This window comes from Vidua macroura, chromosome 4, assembly GCF_024509145.1.
Source record: "Vidua macroura isolate BioBank_ID:100142 chromosome 4, ASM2450914v1, whole genome shotgun sequence".
Lineage (NCBI taxonomy): Eukaryota > Metazoa > Chordata > Aves > Passeriformes > Viduidae > Vidua > Vidua macroura.
The window spans coordinates 5,857,592-5,878,255 of record NC_071574.1 but is presented as its reverse complement, the minus strand read 5'-3'; the positions used below and the strand labels follow the sequence as shown (position 1 = coordinate 5,878,255).

At 45.9% G+C, this 20,664-nt stretch overlaps 1 protein-coding gene across 15 annotated transcripts in view; it reads left to right on the top strand.

Annotated features, from left to right (window-relative positions):
• The window catches only part of SEC31A (SEC31 homolog A, COPII coat complex component), a 39,279-nt gene extending 19,990 nt beyond the window's left edge, over positions 1-19,289 (top strand). For 2 of the 15 annotated variants that reach the window (XM_053975070.1, XM_053975064.1), the window contains 13 exons: positions 205-331; positions 479-624; positions 2,365-2,538; positions 3,042-3,215; positions 5,791-5,883; positions 6,579-6,708; positions 7,669-8,025; positions 11,292-11,339; positions 12,770-12,828; positions 14,684-14,956; positions 15,350-15,469; positions 17,589-17,660; positions 18,535-19,289. In XM_053975070.1, coding sequence (XP_053831045.1) covers positions 205-331; positions 479-624; positions 2,365-2,538; positions 3,042-3,215; positions 5,791-5,883; positions 6,579-6,708; positions 7,669-8,025; positions 11,292-11,339; positions 12,770-12,828; positions 14,684-14,956; positions 15,350-15,469; positions 17,589-17,660; positions 18,535-18,714 — 1,953 coding nt within the window. In that variant the 3' untranslated portion in view covers positions 18,715-19,289. The remainder of the gene's footprint in view (positions 1-204; positions 332-478; positions 625-2,364; positions 2,539-3,041; positions 3,216-5,790; positions 5,884-6,578; positions 6,709-7,668; positions 8,026-11,291; positions 11,340-12,769; positions 12,829-14,683; positions 14,957-15,349; positions 15,470-17,588; positions 17,661-18,534) is intronic. The other 13 variants (XM_053975077.1, XM_053975075.1, XM_053975076.1 and 10 more) reach the window with 11 other exon arrangements.
• The last annotated feature ends 1,375 nt before the right edge of the window (positions 19,290-20,664 follow it).

Genomic DNA, 20,664 nt, shown 5'->3' with positions numbered 1-20,664 from the left:
CCTCTGTGCTCTCTGAGCTTGTTTTGTGATTTTTTTCCTTTTTAAGTAAGATGTGCTCTTGTGCAGCTGTTGAACTGCAATGCAGTACCTGTTGTGACCCTGGATGCAGTGGGGATGAGTACACTGGAGAAGATCCAAATTATCCTGTGTATTATACAGAAGAAATCTTAACAAGATCCTAACAAGATCTCTCTCCTGCTCTAGCTCATCACTGCAGTTGTAACAAAGAACTGGAAAGAAATCGTGCAGTCTTGTGACCTGCAGAATTGGAGAGAGGCATTGGCTGCTGTGCTCACTTATGCCAGGCCAGACGAGTTTACAGCCCTTTGTGGTAAGGACACTTCACAGGCTGGATAATTCCAGAGCAGTAGCATGGCTTTGCTCACAGTTCCTTGGCCAGTTGTTTCCCCAGCTTCTGCAGTGGTGGGGAGGGATACCCAGGGTGATTTACCAGCATCTTTGTTTTTATATTGTCTAGATCTCCTGGGTAGCAGGCTGGAGAATGAGGGGGACAGCATTCTGCAGACACAAGCTTGCCTCTGTTACATTTGTGCTGGCAACGTGGATAAACTTGTTGCTTGTTGGACCAAATTTCAGGATGGAAACAGCCCCTTGTCCCTTCAGGTTGGTAATTCTTTTAAGAAAGATGTTGGAAATAACAGACTGCACTCATTTGGCTCTTAAATCAAATTATCTATTTGTAGAGCTTTGCTGTCTGATGCACATCAGGATGCAAGCCTTTCCTTTCTGGAAAAATAACACACAAATATGATACTGGAAAATGTGTTGGGAAGTACAGTGGCCCTTGTGCTTGCCTTGTTGTTTGAGTGCTAATACACTGTGATATTAGCACCACATTAGTGGTACTAATAATAAAAACTATATAATAATAATAATAATTAGTACCACATTAGTGGTACTAATACACTTCGTGTGTAAAATAATTGTAGTACTTAGTGTTTTGGTAAAGAAGGGTCTTTCAGTGCTTGCATTCTTTATGGTTAGGAAATACTTGGACTTTTCTACTTTTGGAAGTTCAGGAGAAGAAATGAATAGAATTAGATTTAAATCTGGAGAGGCAGTTGTAGGAAGGTTCTCAGGAGAGTTTTACCTAGGGGTTTGCACATAGAAAGTTTGCTTTCCAGCAGTGAAATACGTTGCTTATAGTAGATATCTTGAGGGAATAGGGTTGATGAATGGAATGAAGCAGTAATGAAATCATTTATTTTATGATACAATGTTAGTTTCTTCCATCTGTTTAAGGCCTTTGAAGAAACAGTTTTAGAAAGTACTTACTTGATGATGCTGTGAGACTGTTTAGTTAATTGAAGGAACTGATGTGTATCTGAGTTTTGCTTCATGTCATTAACTCTCTGAATTATCAAAATAATTTGATTTTGAGGGCTTTATTTACAGATTTACCTTCGGTTTGAATTTGCATTTTGATTGCATAGCTTTGGTCTCTCAGGGTGTAAAATTGGAAAATGTTGAAGTCCTAATTAGGTGGCTTGTTTACTATGATAGTGGCAATAGAAGCTGTTGCTTTGGGGTTTTTTTTTTCACTTGCCTTTTTTGAAGTGCTGATTTGTAGGGAAAAACAAACTGTTAGAAAACTATCTTTATTAGTAATGTGTGGTTAAAATCTTTTTGTGCTACATTGTCATTAAATCTCTTGTAAGATTTTTAAAAGGGCTTCAATTTTGGCAAATGAATATTTTTGGTATCCTTCAGTATAAATACAGTAAGAAAAACGTAAGAAAACCTAACAGAAAATGTTCCTATAATTTAGGACTAGAAGGAAACCTCCTAACCAAGACCAGCTCTGGTGTTGGATGTGCAAGGAAGGCAAGATATAGAGTATTTCTGGTGAATACCAGGAAAACCATTTTGCTGTAACAACCAGGGAACTATAGACAACTCTTCTAAGGGAGTTTTTAGATCCTTTTAAGATGGATAAGAACTGACTTACTAAAACCCTGTAAATGAGCATGCAGCAGTGTGGCACCAGTAGTGGTGACAGGTGTAATGTTTGTTTGCTCTGAGGCTGTCACCAGATAATTTTATGAAAGCATCCACTTGGTGGAGATGCTCAGTGCTGATAGAGCCCTGAAATCCTGTTTGATAAAAGCAGTTCTTTTGAACTCTTCTGGCTCTGCTGTTAGAAGCTGCTTGGTGGGTGGTTGCTGTTCCATCCTCTGCGAGCAGCCGAGCCTTTGGTGCAGCTGTGGCTGTTCGGGAAACCTGCGCTTGGCTTGGGCTCCCCACTGGGTGAGAGGGGTCCTGCCAGGGACAGGCTTAAGCCAGGGCCTACTTCACTTCGTTGTTCTCACTTGTGGGTGGGGTTTTCCTCTCCTGATCTTCCAGGATTTAATAGAGAAGGTCGTGATCCTGCGCAAAGCCGTGCAGCTCACGCAGGCTGTGGACCCGAACGCCATGGGCGCCCTTCTGGCCGAGAAGATGAGCCAATATGCCAACCTCCTGGCTGCTCAGGGAAGCCTGGCTGCAGCACTCACCTTCCTCCCTGCCAACACCAACCAGGTATGGGGCCTTCAGGCTCTTTGCTCCCTCTGTGTCTGTGAACCAGGTGTGCTTCAAGCAGAACTCTGGTGCAGTTCAGCATCAGGACTGCCACTTGACCTGCACCTTGGAATGTGACAGGCTGTTCCACTCACCCTGAGCTGGCAGGCAACAAACTTCTGCTCCCTCTTGGTTTCACACCCTTGTGCCCGCAGCCAGTGACTGCCAAAGGGTGTCCCTCCTGCGAGCCAGATAAGGCAAATGAAGCGACATTAACATTTAGTTGTTCTCTTCTGACTTCCAGTCTTCCATCAGCTGATATTTGTAGACAGCTGGTTTGGGAATGAGGCAGTTGTAAGGCAGTTCCAATGGCCTCATGTGTCATGCAGAAAAGACTTATTCCAGTGAAATAAAGCAGGCTCAGAGAGAGCTCATCAGCGAGTGGCCACTCAGCCTCTCGGTGTGACGCGCTGGGTGCCGGGCAGTGCGTTTCAGCTCCCTTCAGTGTCCTTTTCTGATTGCAGCCAAACATCGTGCAGCTACGGGACAGGCTTTGCAGAGCCCAAGGGGAGCTCCCAGTGGGACAGGACGGCCTCAAGGGACCATATGAGAGAGAGCCCATGCCCAAAGGGCGAGCTGGCCCCGTGGCTGGACGCATGCAAGCGCCCCAGGCTCCAGCCCAGCAGTATTACCAGCAGGTAAAGGGCCTTTGGTAGTGAGGGAGGGACGTGGTGCTTGAGTTCTGCAGAGTGATGGATGTAATAATTCTTTTTTTTCCTTTCTCTTGATCTGAGGCTGTGTGACAAACCTCTACTGAGAGCCTTGTGGTGAAGGTCATTGGTGCTTCCTTTCAGTCAATACAGATGCCTCCTTTACTCCTCCCCTGGAAACATCCTTTAAGCACCTTGTCAAGTAGCCTGCTTCTGAAGATTAGGTGTTTCCCCCCCTCTTTTTTTGAAAATGTGCTTCAGTGCCAAGAACAGCTGTGTGGGAGAGCACTGCAGGAGTTCTGTGTGCTTCCTCTCACAGTCCCATGTTGTCCCATCCCTGCAAGCCTTGGGGCTTGCACATGCTGCTCTCCAACCTCCTTTGGGGCAGATTATTCCCACCCTTAGCTCTGATTTTGGCTGCAGAAGTTGCTGAGCAGTGGTTATAGCAAACTGAGGGCACTTTTCTGCAGCTGTGGGTACAGCCTGCTGTGAAAACACCTTCCCAGCCCAGGTGTAAGAGGGCATGGGCTGGTGGGGAGGCTGAGAACGAGCTCTGCTACAAGAAAGACCAGGTGAGTATGAGACTAATAAGGGAGGAAGAGGAGAACTGGGGGAGGGAAATTCTCTGGTTTTACCTCCAACCTGAGGATGACACTGCAGCAGAACACACTGGCCATCAGGGCAGTGTGGTGTGTTGGGCAGCCCCGGCTCTGTGTGTGCTTAGAGAGCACTGCCAGGTCTCTAATCCCCCAGCACAACACTGCAGCTCATCTGGCCCCCCTCTAAAGGTGCTCTGGGCTGGGCTTTTCTGAGAGCAGAGCTGTGTTAGGGCTGTGGGTGTTCTCCTTAGGCAGAGATTGGCACAAGCAGAGGTATCACTTGTCTGTGCTGCCCCCAAGCACTGCCTGCCAGAAAAACCAGGGCAGGAAGAAAGAAGGGATGAAAGGGTGTGGGGGGAGTTGGACATTTTTGATGTCAGCAGTAGTGTATGTCTCTGCTTTCTCTCCAGGGTATTAGCATGGTAGATTTCAGAAGGGACAAATCCTTCATCCAGAATTTACCTTGCTAACCCCATTGCATATGATTTTAAATGCAGCATCATTAATAATCAAGTCTACTCTGCTCTCTGTGTCTTTGGCCTTCTTCCTTGTAACCAATGAGTTGCCTTGAGAAGTGAAGCTCTGTGTGTCCTGTTTGGCTCTGGAGAATAGCAGCTCTCCTCTAGATGCTGAGATATGAGCAATGCTTTTTTAAACCAGAGTTCCCTCTTTCTCCCACTGTTTCCGAAATGCCTCAAGCAATTATTTCAGCAAGCCCTGCTCGTTAATTAAAGGCTGGGTGTATCACAACCCCATGAGTTCACTGGGAGTTACAACCCCCTGTGTTGCTGGCTTTTCAGGGAGTTCATCCTCAGCAGGAAGGGCTTGAAGGGGACAGGTGTCAGTCAGAAAGGTTCCCAGCTGATGAACCAGAATGGAGAGAAATTACATGTTTGCACGTTAGGATACTTGCTTTACTTGACTTCCTTTTAAGAAAGAGTGTATATAGGGCTTGTTCAAGCTTGAGGCAGCCTTTGTTTAACTGCTGTCCCAAATAGGAACATGTTCTTAACACTTGGATTCCTTTCAGCATAGTTTTGTTGAACCCTCTTTTTCATCTGAGTAAACCAGGCGTGAAACGGGGTGAAAAGTCTTTTAGATACTCTGATGATGAGTTATGCAGGCATTAGCAGTGGCTGTGGTGCAGCTGACTGCACCATTAGCTTAGCACTGCGTGGGGTTAGACACACACAGACTGAAGCCAGCTGAGCCAGCCAGGGCTGCAGGGTCACAGCTTTCCCTCTGCTTATATCCTTGAACCCCAACCATTGGGGCAGCATGCCCACTCCTTGCTCAGGAATGTCCCAGGCACGGGAAGTTCTTGATTTCTATCCCATCAGAAAGGTGGGAGTGGTTGTATGGAATCGAAGCTGTTTGGAGTGGCAAAGAAGGAAGATGGAGGAAAGGAGCTATGGGAGACTGGCTGGGAAGCAATTTCCATTAAGATGTGTATTTGTGCATGTGCAAGAGCTGAATATCAGGTTTTTAACCTTTTAAAACTATATCTTAACCTTTTGAAATTCATCTGAAGCTCAATTTGAACAGACTCCTTCTGTGTGAGGCATATGTTTGAATTTAACATGGAACCTGGGGCTTGCAGCTGTGGTTAGTGATGCTCATTGTCATGGACCAGTTGGGGGGGGGGTGCTTCTGCAGTAGGAAAATGTGATGAAAGATGGAGACCTGGCTGACTGGCACACATAACACTGCTCCACAGCTCCACAGCCTATTGCAGCTGCAACACTGTGCTTCGTCCGCGCTCTGCAATTCACTCTGGCTCCAGTGCACAGTGATTTTTGTCTGTCTTGAATGCTGTTCCCTTCTTCCTCTGAGATTTTATGGCTGTTACAAGTGCCAGCATGCAAACCTTCTTGCATTCACTTCTTTGCATCTTGTTTTGTGAAACCCTTTAGACCTTTTTATTGTTTTGTTTTCCATGATTGGTATTTCTTTGTTCAATTCAGGTTAGAATTGCCCCTACTGTCACTACCTGGAGTAACAAAACTCCTACTGCCCTTCCCAGCCATCCTCCTGCAGGCTGTCCCTCTGACACACAGGTATAACCTTCATTATTCCTCTCTGAGCCTCTGCTCCACCCCAGTGTGTAATCCTGGTGTAATCTGTATGCTTGGCACAGTCTGGTACAGATAGATGGACAGAGCAGCTTCCATGTGTGCTCTGGTTTTACTCCTCTCCATCTCCTTACTTTTTTTTCACCAATGCCCAGAGGAGTGGCACTGGAAAGTCTTGAGTGGGAGCTCAGCATGACCTGAGTCTCCCCAACCCTTGCCCCACACTGGAATATTTGAAGTGTGATTTTTCCTTTCCCCCTTTTCCATGGAGATTAGAAGCTTCAGAGCTACCATTTAAGTTTAGTTGAAAGATGGCAGGGTGCTCTCAGGCTGCCTGAACACCAGGCAGCACTGGCAGGGAGCTCTTCCTTGTGCAGGCAGGTGTGTGCTGCTCTGCTTGCTGCTGAAGTCACTGCCCATCCAGCTGTGCTTTCAGTGCTGTGCTGGGCACCCTAATAAGGCACTGGGGTGGTTGGAGGCATTTGCCCCTGTGCTGGTGATTCCCTTCTTCCAGGGAACATGGTTTCAGGTCTTGAAATGTGAACTCATCATTTTGCTGCAGTTGTGCTTCAGCACTGCATTACCATTACTGATTAAATCCTATCTCTCACAACCATTTTTCCTGTTTTTTTTTTTTTTTTTTTTTTTTTTTGTTGTTTTGTTTTGTTTTTTTTTGACAGGGGGACAACCCACCTCCTCCAGGGTTTATTATGCCAGGTGCTGTTGGCCCCAGCATGCCACCACAGCAAGCCACGTCCTCCAACTACAGCATGTACTCGCAAGCGGGAACGCGGCCAGCGTACCCACAGAGTGAGTAACAGCAGCCTCCCCCTCTCCAGCCTTAACTCAGGGATAACCAGGGCCCTCCCTGTGGCTGGGAGTGTTCAGACCAAGCCAGTCCCAGAGTTCTTGCAGGGTGGGGAGAAAGGTGAGGTGACATCTGAGTGTTGTCATTTCTTGGTGGGGTCCAGGCTTCGGACGCCCTCTGTCAAACATTCCTCCTCTGCTGAGGTGTCTTCCCACAGCTCTCTGACTCGCTCCTCAGCTGGCCTGGCCCAAGGTTGTGCTGGAGTCAGACACTCCAAAGTCTGAGTCCTGGGAAAGCAGCACAGACCCGGTAAAGAGAGACACAGCTGATCCATCCATTTCTCACTGGGGCTCCATGAGAATGGGAGAGGGGATGAGGAAATGAGTAGAGGTGAGCGAAGAAGGGGGCAGAGCCCTGACTCACTCAAAGCAGGGACTGAAAGTACTGGCATGAGAGAGGAAAAATGGCCATAGATGGGCAGAGGCAGTGAAACTAGGCTGCAGGACCCACAGTGAAAGGCTGTGAGCTTACATTCCCTTCCAGAGTCTGTATTCATTTCCTTGGCCTAAGCTTTCCCTTTGTGAAAACCTCGGGACAGGGCTTTCCTTTCTCTGAGAGCCCCTCTGAGGATTGCAGTGGTGCAGAAGACAGCAGTGTCCATGTGTCCAGCCCCACCCCAGGCATCATGGTGGCTCTGGGCTGGAGGGTTTGTGTGGGAGAGCAGCAGTCCTTTGAGCCAAGGCCATCCTCTCTGTGCCTCCCTGCTCCCAGTGACAGGCTGGGGATTTGAGCAGTCCTGCAAGTGCAGGCAGAGTTGTGGGAGCCAGGATTTGACTGGGCAGGTAAGTGGTTTTGGGGGGGTGGGACATGAAGAGAGGAGAGTCAAGTGAAGAAGGAAGCAGAGGCAGATGAAACCTGATGCTCTGTTGTGAACTCACTGACTGTTTTTTCTCCGTTTGTAGCTTATCAGGCCACACAGCAGTACTCCTCTGGAACTGGAGGACCAGCTCTCTATCAGCCTCAGCAGCCTCTTGCTGCCCCTGCTTCAGCCTCTTACCCCAGCCCTGCCCCTAACACCACCCCCTCCTACCTGCCCTCTGCCCCTGCCCACTCCATGCCCTCCCCGCTGTACCCCGGGCAGCCTCAACCCTCCCCAACGAGCCTGAATCCCATCTCTTCCTTCCCTGTTCCTCCTTCTGGCACATCCTTTCAGCATGGCAGGCCAGGACTTCCAGCAACTTCTGTGGCTTATGCATTACCTACTGGACCAACAGGTACTCTGCCTGCAGCCAGTGACCTTCCTGCATCCCAGAGAACAGGTCTGCGCTTGGACAGGGGGGCAGGCAGGGAGGAGGGAGGGGTTTGGTCTTCACCCACTCAGTTAAATATGCACTTCTTTCCTTGTGAATGCTCTGTAAAAAGTTTGCTTTTGCTCAGAGATCAGTTCAAAGCATTTCTAAACCACGTCATCACCCCTGTGCTTCTGTGATAGAGCTATGTTGGTGCACTAAGCAGCATGAGCAGTCACCTTTCTCTGGGGAGCCAGACCTTGCCACTGTCACAGAGCTTTTGTCTTGCCCAAGACAGGATGCTACAACAGGCTTCTTAAGAGGCTGTTGTATGCCATGGATGGATCATGGCTCAGTTTTAACGTTGGTGTCAGAGCCTCCACTGGGACTGGAGAGCAAAGTACAAAAATGAGCAAGTTTTCCTAATCGCTGCAGACAAGATGATCCCGATTCTCCTCGCTGAATGATTTTGCAGATGTGATTTGTCCACGTCCCTGGTTCTTGAGCAGCCTTTTAAGCCTGGATTGGCAGCATATTTAATTTAAACAGCATTTCCCATAGCATCAGCTCTCTTTTGTTATTTTGTCCCTAACCTCTTATTGTGATGGGATTTACTGAGGTTATGAATGCCTTAAAAGATAATCAGAAGTGATTTAGAAATGCTTTTACATGTCTCTTCCCTGAATGTCAATCAAAAGCATGTGTGTGTGGCTGACACTTAGGAGCATGTTGGAGCATGCTTGGTGAGAGAGCACTCGCTGAGGTGGGGCTCTGTGTCTGCTTGTGACTGCCTGGGTGTCACTGCTGTGGGACAGTGACCTTGCCTGCCATAACAAACCTGTGCCTTCACTTAGCAGCCTGTGAAACAGCAGCTTTGCATGTCAGACAGTGCAGGAAGAATCAGCAGTCCTTTTCTAAACCTGCTCATGAACACCCTTCACATCCAGGTGGTCTAGCTGAAGAGTCAAGGAGCAGATCTGGGAAGCAGAGGGTACAGGGAATACTGGGCAAGATTTGAGGGATGTTTTGGGGATGTCTGTTTTACTGACAGACCCTAATGTGCCCACTGCCATTCCCTCTCTTATTTTAAAAGTCTTTTAGGGGTGATGCAGTGCACAAAAGGCATTTTGCCTTTGGCAGCATGAATACTATGAGAAGGTGCTCCTGCTGGTGTCCTCGAGGCTGGCAGCTCACCTACCCCCTTGTGTTTGGGGGAAAAAGTGGTCTTCTGCTATGTCAAAAAAATAGGACTGGTGTAGGGCTGCCCGAGTTGCAAGGAGAGAAAAGGCCTTTTCCATCCACCATGCAGCCAGATTTGGTGTCCTTAGTGTTTTTGGAGGTGCTGTAGTGTGATCTCTCCTGACCCCGTGTTACAGGGTGTGTCAAACTTGAATCTCTAAGCCAGAGGAATTATTAAATTGGATGGAGGGAGAGGTGTTGGAGAGGGTTCTAGACTTGGACTGTCAAGCAGCACATTATAATGCAGACAGCATAGCTTCTGCACCTCCAAATAAATGCAAGGAACAAGAAAATTGTTCTTCCTTATCCATTTTACTGCTCAACTTGCATCACTGGCAGGCACTTTGGGTCTGCTGAGTTTCTTGCAGTGGTGTGACATAGTCCACATGGCATGCTCAGAGTGGGTGAAGCTCTTTTCAGAGTTCAAAGTTGTTCATATTAGGCTTTTTATCAAACTTTCTGAGAGCTATCTCAGAAATAATGCTGCTTCTGTTTTTCTCAGCAGCTGTGGTGAGCAAGGTAGCCAGTACAAAGTGTCAGACCTTCAGGAACCCAAACTTGGGCATCCTCTCTGATTTCTGCAGCCTTAGGCTGAAATGCAGGGGTGGACTGCTGGGCATGGTGAGGTGCTGAGCCCAGGATGGCTCATGCCTACACACAAGTGATGATTGCAGCTGGAGAACTGTGGAAGAAAGATGAAGTGTGTCTGAAGAGCACACTCCGTTCTCTTCTAGTGTTTAGATTACACCTTTCAGAAAGCGTACCAACAAGAATGAAAAAACCCTTGTTTTCTAAGTGCAGCAGTGACAGTGTACATGCTTAATATGCTTAACCACCAACACATTTTCTGAACAGCTGCAGTGCCTAGTGGAGGATGCCTTGGCATGAGATCCTGTAGAACCACTGAGATCTGCAGCCAGAAGTAGATCTTACCTGTAACTCTTGAGTGTTCTGGTACAGTGATGCTGATCCTGGCAACAAAGTGGTGTGCTTTTGTGTGTGGTGATGTTCTCATCTGGGAACATCATCTGCTTCACTTTGCAGCTGTGACTCATTTAAAAGCAGGAATAAGGGAGGAAGGAAAAATATCTCAAGTCTGAACTCTTCACAACCACCTGATCTTTGAACTGGCTTGGATTTAAAGATGCATGTAAAAAGGAAGAGTTCTGTAAATATTTTCTGGTTTTTGCAAAGGCACATAGCATCAGTATGTTAAGCTGTGTTTGAAGCTTCTGTAAGCAAGAAAAGCCCATATTTAATTTTATATTCAACCCCTTTCACTTTGTTTTGTGTTAGATCTTAAAACATACTTTCAAGGGAGTTCTGATTTTCAGCATCTTGAATCTTGTTTGAAAATGCAGTAGACCAATCCTGAGCTAAGGGAAGGGTTTTCACCAGAAGTATGAGCAGGCCAACCCCAGGGACAGGAGTTATCTCCTCCCCAGTGCTCCTTTTTCCTCTTTGGAATGGTGAGGGCTTTATTGGCTACATTTTGCCATTTGGGTTTGTTGCTCAGTCTGAGCAGGCACTGTGTCTTTGTGTGAGTGTAAAGCTGATGTGTGAACATCCTCGTGTTGCTGGGCTGCATGCAAGTTGAGAGCTTGCCTTGGTTTGAGAAAATACTTGGGAGATCCACCTTAAAGTCAGGTACTTCAAGCATCTCTTGAAAAGCTTTCTGGAATGGTAAAATGGTGTTGAGAAGATTGTGGCTAAGAGTAATGGTCTGTGCACTGCACTGGAATAGAAAATGAGAGCATCAGAAGAGAGAAGAAAAAAGGGCAGAACACTGCAACATTTGTTACAAACAACTAGAAACACTGATTTACTGCATGGAAAGAGCAAACAGGCTTGTTGTGGGGGAAGGTGGACAAAAGCAATTCCATGGGGGGTTTGAACAAATGACTTGTCTCCAGGCTGGCATTGTAATTTGGTTAGGTGTTTTTTTCTGCTGATGCATGTTGTGAAACTAAATTGCTGGTCAAAAATTAAAGGCCAGCTGCTTTATTATTTTTGAAGAAAAAAAATTTTTTTTAGTTATCTTTGCATTTTGTCTGCAGAAAGTCTACCATCTCAAGACCAGGCCTCTTCCTTCGCAGGTGAACTAGGTACCACCTAACCTGAAAATAATTACAGCCACTACATGAAATTAATTGAACGGACATCAATTATGCAAATGTTCTTTACAGAACATTAAGTGTGATGCTGTTTGCCAATTAGACTTTAATCAAATTGATTTTTAATTCCTTAATTGAAGCCAATAACAATATGTCTGGAGTTTTTAACCACAGAAACAAATACTTTTAAAATATTTTTCTTTTTTAATGCAAATTATTCCAGGAATTTAATAGCAGTAACAGTCTGGGAGGTTTTCTTAATGTCTTATTTCTATCAGTTAAACTCCCTGTATCTGAAATACTCTGGGATTTTCTGGATAGGGAGGAATAGAGGAAGCTGCCAGGAGATGGCACTGCCTTTGGTTAAAGAAAAAGCAAATGTGAAAGGGGTTTTGAATAGCTTTTCATTTACCCCTTTAACATGCTCTGGATGTGGAGTTTGCTTGACAGAAGCCTGGGAGCAAATGAAATTTCAGATAAATTGAGCAAATTCTGCAGTAATGTTAACCTGTGCTGTTTAAGGTAAATTCATCATCTCCTAAGTGAAAAACACTGTGGTGAAAAAGTCCATTGAGCAGGGATTTGGTTTTGTTGGCTTTTTGTGGCTTTGTGCAATAAATCCTGATTACTCGGGGCGGCCCTGGTAATGCCTGGGTGCAATGCCATGGGCCCAATTCCATGTGCTCCATGAGGAGCTCTTCCTACTGCACTGATGGGAGCTTTGGGGTGCAAATCTCACAGCTGCAGGGGGCTTGCTTTCTTGGGAGAACAGAAATCTTCTGTGCTTCCTGTTTCAAACAAATCATCCCTGGTACAGAAAGCCAGATTTTTCCACCTTGCTCAAGCAGCTCTGCTCTGATCTGGGGATGCAAAGCACCCAAAACCATGCTGTAGCTGGCAGGGGAAAGCTGGGTTTACAGCTCTTTTGTGATTCCAAGGTGACTGGCCTGAAATGCTTAAAGCCTCTTACGCCTCTTCTTTTTTTTTTGTGGTGTTTTGTGTGGTGTGGCTGGGGAACTTCATGTACAAATGTCGTGGATAAGCTCTCTTCACATATACAGTCTGTGTAGCAGAGCTTTTTGGGGCATGGTAGGCCCTCCTCAAAGGCATATCTGCTCAAAGCTCTTTTTCCTGCAAGAAAAGAACAAGTTAATAATTAGGTTATTAGCTTGGGAACAGTTGGTCAAGGTCCCAAACTTTGCCCAGTGGGCGTGGAGCCCAAAGGGTCTGATGGCAGGGATGTTGGGAGGCTCTGGCTGGCACAGGAGATGTTCTGGCCCTCAGGGAAGGGCAGAGGAACAGGCAGGTCAGGGCAGGCTCTGCCAGCAGAGCCATGGCATGGATGTGGCCCAGCTGAGCTTAAGAAGGCATCACTGCCTTCTTCCCAGGTACTTACAGTCTCTGTTCTCTTTCTGTCCCAGGGCCTCAGAACGGCTGGAATGACCCTCCCACCCTCAACAGAGCTGCCAAGAAGAAGAAGGTACTCTAGGAAGTCCTACCTCAACACAACTGAGTGCTGATCCCTTGAAAAACAATAGTTTTTCCTGGGAAACTTGTTGGCAGGAGAAGGGAAGAGAAGGGTTAGCAACAAACAAAAGCTGCATCTCATGAGCAGAAATGGCCTTTATGTCTCTCTAATATGCATTATCCCTCTCAAAATGTCCTAGCCTCTAAAGAGATGGTGGGTTTTTGTTGAAGTTGTGGTTGCTAATAACAACATTGTTTGTGGTTTGAAGCAAATACTTCCAACTGTGTTTTCATCTGCAGTTTTCATCAGCAGAGTTTTGCAGGAGATGATACTTAGGCAAAATAAGGAGGCTGTGCAAATTGTTATAGATTATTGACATTGCTGGAGCCGAAAGCAATTTATCCTGATTAAGGGTCTGACCCCGAGAGATCTGTTGAGAGTAAGACAATTTTCATGATGGAGATAATGTAGTTTTACAAAATGGATTTAAATTGCAGCAGGGCAGGATAACTGGGAACACTTGGCACGGAGCAGAGCGAGCCTTTTCATCCCCTGGTGCTGCTGTAGCCTGGAATATCTCCACAGCAGTCAGTGTTATCCACCACTCTGACCCTGGGAGGCAAGAGTTAGTCTGGAGCATGTAAAGTGTGGGGAGAACAAAACATGAGAGCAGCCAAGATAAGGTCTGGGTGAAGGCAAAGGCAGAAGTCTTCTTTACCCTTTGGGTTTTGGTCTCTGCAGTTCAAGGTGAAGAAGCTTTTGGAGGCTGGATAGAGAGCTCTTAGTGTCAGAATAACTGCTGGAGCAGAGAGCTCAAGAAGCAGCCTTCTGCACACGGGGCTCTTGCTACTTCTGTCATGTGTGTGTCACAGCCAGAATTTCTGCCAGAGCCAAGGCTTGCGGGTTGGCTCCTTCTAAATGAGGAATGTGTTTGTTGCAGTCCCTCTTGAGTATTTAACAAATCTGTCAGTCATGTTTCTATGTTTGTTTCCCTTCTGTCCAGTCTGAGGGGTGGTTTAGGATATTATAAAATGACTCACCACATGGACTGTTATAAAAGAGAAGAAATATCTGGCATTTCAAGCCACAATTTTCAGCTGTTTTCCTCCTAACTTAGAACTTACTCACCACTCAAAAGTTTATTGATTGGATTAATTTATTTTATAATTGACTTTGTTGCTGGATTGGGATTTTTTTTTTTTCCATGCACATCTGAAGAAATGTGCACATTCCCATGGATGCCCTTTCTGTTGTTTTGATTCCTGCATGATGTGTAGTAGAGGCCAGTAGCTCATTTTGTTGTTTCTTCCCTCTACCAAATGTTTGTGAAACCCCCGCTGTGTAAAGACTGGCAGATGCTCAAGGATGAATCTGAAATGCCCTGATAATCTGCCTTAGTGCAGACCTGTGTGCCAGAAGCTTGAAAGGCTTTCAGAAGCTTTACTGGGGCATGTTGCTGGCTGTGACCTACGTACTGTACTGCGTGGACAAAAATACACCCTTGAAAGTGAGACACAAAAGTCTAAATATAATGACCCAATAGTAAGAATAGATGTAGGTGTGGGTTAGTTTTCTCTTCTAATAGTGCTGGTCTGCCAAACCTGTGGTTTGGAGGGAGAGTGGCTCTGATTTGAGGTGGCTGCACTCAGCTCTTGTGGCCAGGGGCAAGCTGGGCTGCACCAAGGCGCTTACTGTGCAGCCAGAGGGATGGGTTTGGTCAGCCAGAGTGAAATTCTGTGTTGTCTGCCCCTGTTATTTCTGTGTCCAGCACTCCCAATTACTGAGGTTTGGGAAGTCAGTAAGAGCTGGGTGTTGTGCTATGCCTGCAGCAGCCACAGCAACATAAATGCCCTGCTTTTTTCCCCAGGTCCCTGACAACTTCCTGCCCCCGGTGCCCATCACATCCCCCATCATGAACCCGCTGGCGGACCCGCAGTCTCAGATGCAGCAGCCCCAGGCTCCAGCACCGCCCAGCAGTGCCCCCAGCTTCCAGCCTCCACACCTCCCTGCAGGGCAGATGGTGCTGCAGGGTGGCTTCCAGCCTGCTGCCCAGCCCCTGGGGCCATCCACCATGCCACCCACTGTTTCCAAACCCAGCACGGAGGGGGCCCCGGGGGCCCCGATCGGCAATGCCATCCAGGTAACGTAGTAGCCCCAGCACTGCATGGGTTTGCTTGTCCATCAGTAGAGCCTGCCAGGCAGGATCCTGCTGTCCAGGCTTTCCTTGTAGCCACAAAGTGTACTGTGGAGTTTCTAGGCACTGGCTTTGTACCGTGCTGGCATTTTGCTACTGTAATCTCCACCTAGATGGCACTAATCCTATAGTCAGTGTGGGCCAACAAGCTGCTTCCTTCTGCAACTTTCACAGCTTCCCAGAGGGAGCAACAGCAGATGCTGGTAAAGTCACCTCCACACACCCACAGGGAAGAAATAGGAGCTGTGCCAAGCTAGGCAATAATGCCAGTTGGTTTAGCTGAAAACAACATGTGGGCACAGTGACCTGGAGAAGCCTCACCTGTTCTCTGTTGCTCAGCATGTGCAGGCACTGCCAACAGAGAAGATCACCAAGAAGCCCATCCCTGAGGAGCACCTTATTCTGAAGACTACGTTTGAAGCTCTCATCCAGAGGTGCCTGCTGTCTGCCTCCGATCCGGTAGGTGATTTCTGTGACTTGTGATTTCTGATAAGAAACTCATTTCAAAGGGAAACAGCAGTTGCCTGGGAAAAGGAAGGTTAACAGCTTTAACACAACCACTGGGAGCTGGATAGGGAAAACATTTCCCATGGCAGCCAGTACCTCATAAATGAGCTATCCCTCCCAAAGCTGCTCATTTATTTCTGATGGCCAGTAAATAACATGCCACCACAAAGCCCAGGTGCTGACTGTTCAGCTCGTGCCTGCCACATGCTAAAAGGTGGTGCTGGTGGCATGCAGAGGGCTTTGTGCACTGAATTTGCTTGGTCAGCAACACAGACTCGTGCTCTTGTCGGTTCAGTATCACACAACTGCTCAAAATCCTTTATTTAAAGGCTGTGGAGTGCATAAATATGTGTGTGTGTCTGTGTTTGTATGTATATATAGTGTATTCTGCATTCCCTTTGACCTTTTCTTCCTCTTAAGTGCCCCTTCCCCCAGACAGACAGAGAAGGCAAAAGCATTCCACTCGTACCTGCACCTGGGGATTGCTTTTCTGCTCTGCCAATACATTTTGCTTGCTTCTTGTTAAGTCTCTCTGATTTTTTTTAGGCAGTGAAAGTGTTTCAGCCCACGGAGACAAGAGACACCACCCTGACTGTACACATCAGTTGTTGTCAGAGCAAATACAGGCACTGCTCAGCTATTACATTCTAAAGGGGAAAATGGGAACAGGACCCAAAGAGCAAGGAGAACACCCAGTTTGCACTTCTGCTGAATTGCTTTGGCTGGAGAGCTGTCTTGCTGTTTCCTAGACACAATTTATTCCTCTCTGTCCTAGCTGGCCATCTGCAAAATAAAAATAGCATCTGCACCTTTTCATGGGTTTTGAAACAAGTGTTCTGTGGTCATGCATCTGAGAGTCAGGCAGTCCAAAGGAGCTGAGCTGGGGGTTTCTTAGCTGCTCCTCTTGGGGTACTTTTTCCTTAGATATCTCAGTTCCTTGATGATGTAACTGCTGCTGAGGAGTTTTCTGCATGTGACCCAAGATCCATGTGCTGTGTTCGCCTTTATGCCATCTGAACAGCTTTCCCTAATTTCTAGCACAGCAAGCAGCCAGCAGTTGGTCTTCACCCTTGAGCTAGAGCATTTCCCACAGGCTTTATTTTCTCCAGGCAGTTACTTAATCCAGAGAAACATTTCCACTTGCCAGGGAAAACGGCGGTTATCCTAAGTGAAGATGGATTGATGCACAGACTGATTTAGGAGGAAATTCCATTACTCCTGTGCACTGATGCCATTTCTGCTGCTGTTGACCAGCAGCTTTTTTGTGCTCCTGCAATTGTAACCTTGATGCTTTATTTCTGTTTTATTACTCTGGACCAAAATCTACAATTTTAGATGTTGTTTTAATAAAAAAAAAAGTGGATGAAAATTCATTTCTACAGCAGCTGCAGCTCCAGGTGAAATGTATTAGGGTTATTTTAAGAGCCTTTGGTGGCAAAATAATTCCAGGCACACCAGTGAGAGGTTTACTTTATAAAAGCCATGGAAGCACAAAGTGTCTGTAAGGACAGATTGGGTTAGGCTATTAGTTTTTTCTGTTGACACTAAAAACTTAGACAAACTGCTGGCTTTACTATTCACGTGAGGAAAAATATAATTAGGATTTGCCATAAATGATGGCTGAGTTTTACACACTTAGAAATGGAGAATCTGCATGTGCCCTTAAGCTCTCACTAGTGTTGCTGGATACTTCATTCGAGTAATAATTTTATCCAGTTATCACTATGCTTTTTCAGTGAACCATAGGAAAAAAAAATATGTTGCAACTCAGAATTGTCGCTTTTCTTATCAGCTGTGCCAGTGGGGTTTGCAAATGACCAGTGTAGAGGTGCACCTCACAGTTGTCTATATTCTGTAGGCAGCTGAAGTGTTTACATGTGGAGAACTACAGTCATGTGGTCTTTGCTAGCAAAATCAGGGGAGAAGAGTACAGAACAAAGAATCCAAATGATGTGTTAGGAAAATGTTGAGAAAGGAATTTGATGTGCTGCATGGACCTGTTTGCAATGATATCAGATTGGTCTGGGATTCTAAAAATCGCTGTCCTTTGATGCATTTATTTGTCTTGCAGCAAACCAAGAGGAAACTGGATGATGCAAATAAACGCCTGGAGTTTCTGTATGACAAACTTAGGGAACAGACAGTAAGTTCTGTTTTACTTCCCCCCATCCCTCAGTCACGTATGGCCAGTGACCTCACTGGTGCAGTACTACTTCTGCAGTATGTAGCAGGTGCTCATTTTTTCTTTGGAAGTGTGCTCCACATCCGTTTATTGGAAGTTTGCATGGATTTCTTAGAAAACAGCCAGTTATTGTACTTAGCCCCACATGCCTGTGCAGACTTTACAGTGTTGTTTTGGGGTCATGTCATGAATTTTATGGTGCTGTGCAGAGGCTGTGCTGAGCCAAAGAGCAGAGCCCCTTGCAGCAGGAAATGAGACACACAGCTGGGGTCAAAACAGAACCCAGGGGACTTCAATTTTGGAAGCTCAGTGACTTCACTGGAAGGCAGATGTGCAAGTACTTTTGAAGATCTGGTAATTTTTCCAAAGCCTTCCAGGAGGCTTTGGCAGAATAAAGGACTGTGCTTAAATGTCTTAGTACCTTAAGATTAGAGTGATGTAATCCTCTTGTCAAGGCCACGTTTGCTGAGCAATCAACCTTACCCAAAGGCAAAAGCTCAGTAGGTTTTTCTGGTGTCAGGAGTGTGTCACAGCAGGTCTCCCAGCCCAGGGAAGTGCACCCAGGGGCTGGCAGGGAAGGCTTGCAGGGCATAGCAATACTGCAGAGAAGGTCCATTCTGGTTGAAGTCTGTTGTTAGACTTCCCAGTGACTGTTCCCAGTGTGGTGCAGCTCTGAAGATGGCTGCCCAAATAAATGAGCTAAGTGCTACACCTTCCCGAGAGCCAAGTGCCACGCTCAGAATTTCTTTTTCAAGTTCTTTTTCTAGTTTTTCTAGTTCTTTTTCTAGCTTTTCTTTTCCTTTGTGCTGACCTGCCTTGCCTGCCTTCCTTGCAGCTCTCTCCAACCATCATTAGTGGCTTGCACAACATCGTGAAGAGCATCGAGACCCGCAACTACCAGGAAGGACTGAACATCCACACACACATCGTCAGCACCAGCAACTTCAGCGAGACCTCTGCTTTCATGCCAGTCCTCAAGGTTGTCCTCACCCAGGCCAATAAGCTGGGGGTGTGAGGTGGCCCCACACTTGCAGAGAGCCCTGGTGGTTGCTTTCCCAAAGAGAAGTGCGTTTCTACGGCAGACATGCGGGAAATGGACCAAACGCTCGTCCTCACAGCATGGCGCGGTAGAGCTGACAAATGGCATTACACTCTCCCTGCAAAGTACCTGGTTCTAGAAGGGCTGTGGAGCCCTGGTGCTTTTCTTCTTATTTTAATCCTTTTCCCCATCCCTAACGATTCTCATCTACCAATAGGATATTTAATGGATGATGTCCCACGTCGTCAATTTTTAGGTGCATGTTACACTGCTAAACAGTGGCTTTTAATAAGAGATATATGCGTTGAAACGACAAGGTAGGTTGTGTATTGGACCCTAAAACAGATTATTCCCTTCCACCCCACTGTTCCTTATCCACCAGATTAAAAGCAGTCTGATCATGTTACAAGTGTATTTGGTCTTTCATTTTATGAAGCTGCTTGCAGTTCTGTTACTACAATTTACATGTTAAATAGCTTAATTGTGCACTGGGGCAAATGAGTAAAATAAAAGCTAATGTGATATTTTCAATAAATGTAAATTTATTACAATTTGTCTTTATGAAGTGCAGTGCAGGGATTTTGATGTGGAGTACAGCGGGGCTGCTTTCTGTTGTGTCCTGGGCATGAGAATACTTTTGTTTTTCCTCTTTTTATCACTAAAAGGTCTGTGTAGGACACAGAAAGATCAACAGTTGGAAGAAATGTCTGGGTTTGGGAAACGAAAGAGGCAGTTTTGCATTGAAACAACCTAAAGTATCAGTGCTTGTGGAATGTAGATTTGGCAGAGCATACTGCAAGAAATAATAACAGTGTAAATCACTGCTGGCTTCTGTGAATTCAAACAGATTTGTTAGGCAAAACACTTTTATTTCCTTTCCAGAATTTTCTTACTTCATAAGCTTTTAAAATTGGTGAACACAAGGCTTCAGCTTGGAGTTAACCTTATTCCAGGAGTTTAAACAACACTTGGAGTAAAATTTTTGACCTAGTTTATAGGTTTCTAAGCAGTGTTACAAGTATTCTTGTATAAATGTACTTACAGCAGTGTATTCAGCACCCTTGTGTCTTGATTCAAGGTAGAAAAGAAGTTTTATAAGAACACATTCAAAGGTAAACAAAAATAAAATAAATTTAAAATGAACAACCCTCAGTAGGGTGAAAAGCAGCTGTGCTGGGCTGGCCTCTGCTTTCTGTGATGCACTGCTCAGCAAGGAAAAGAAAAAGCAATCTCAGTACTTCAGGACCAAACCTGCAGATAATTTTTTATTTATAAATTAATAATAAAAATAATAAAAACTAAAATAATAAAGTTATTTATAAATTATAATTTAGGTAATGCTAAAGGAATTCAGGAGCTGGCCTTGCATATGTTCTCCCTGAGTTTTTGGGGGTTCTTGACGTGGAGCAGGAGTGGTGGCATGCACTGGCACTTGTGAAGGGCCGGTAGATGTTTCATATTTTGGGAAGCTGGCTGTTTCTGGCAGTGACAACTGGGGAGACTGATGTTGATGGCAGAAGGGCATGCCCTCCAGTAGGTGCAGGGTTGTGGGCAAAAGCACTGCTGTAAATTGGAAGCTCATAAGTTGGGAACAAGAGCAGCAGGATGTGAGAGTAATTAGCTGGGACTATCCCTGTGTAAGATATGGCTCTGTGAAAATTAAGGAGTGCTTAATGACACAAACCTTCATGAGACTTGCATCCATGTCAAAGAGGATGCCAAATGAGAAGGGACTCAGCAAGGCACACATGCCAGAGACAGGACTGAAAAGTTTATTTAATAGGAAGAAGTTAAATAAATTTTGCCTGTTCCCCTTGTGAAGAGCACAAGGGAATCGGGTTATTTGGAGCTAGAGAGCAGTGTTGCATGAGAACAAACGTGCTATGAGCTGGCCAGGTGTAGGTTTGGTCTGGAAATTGAAATGAT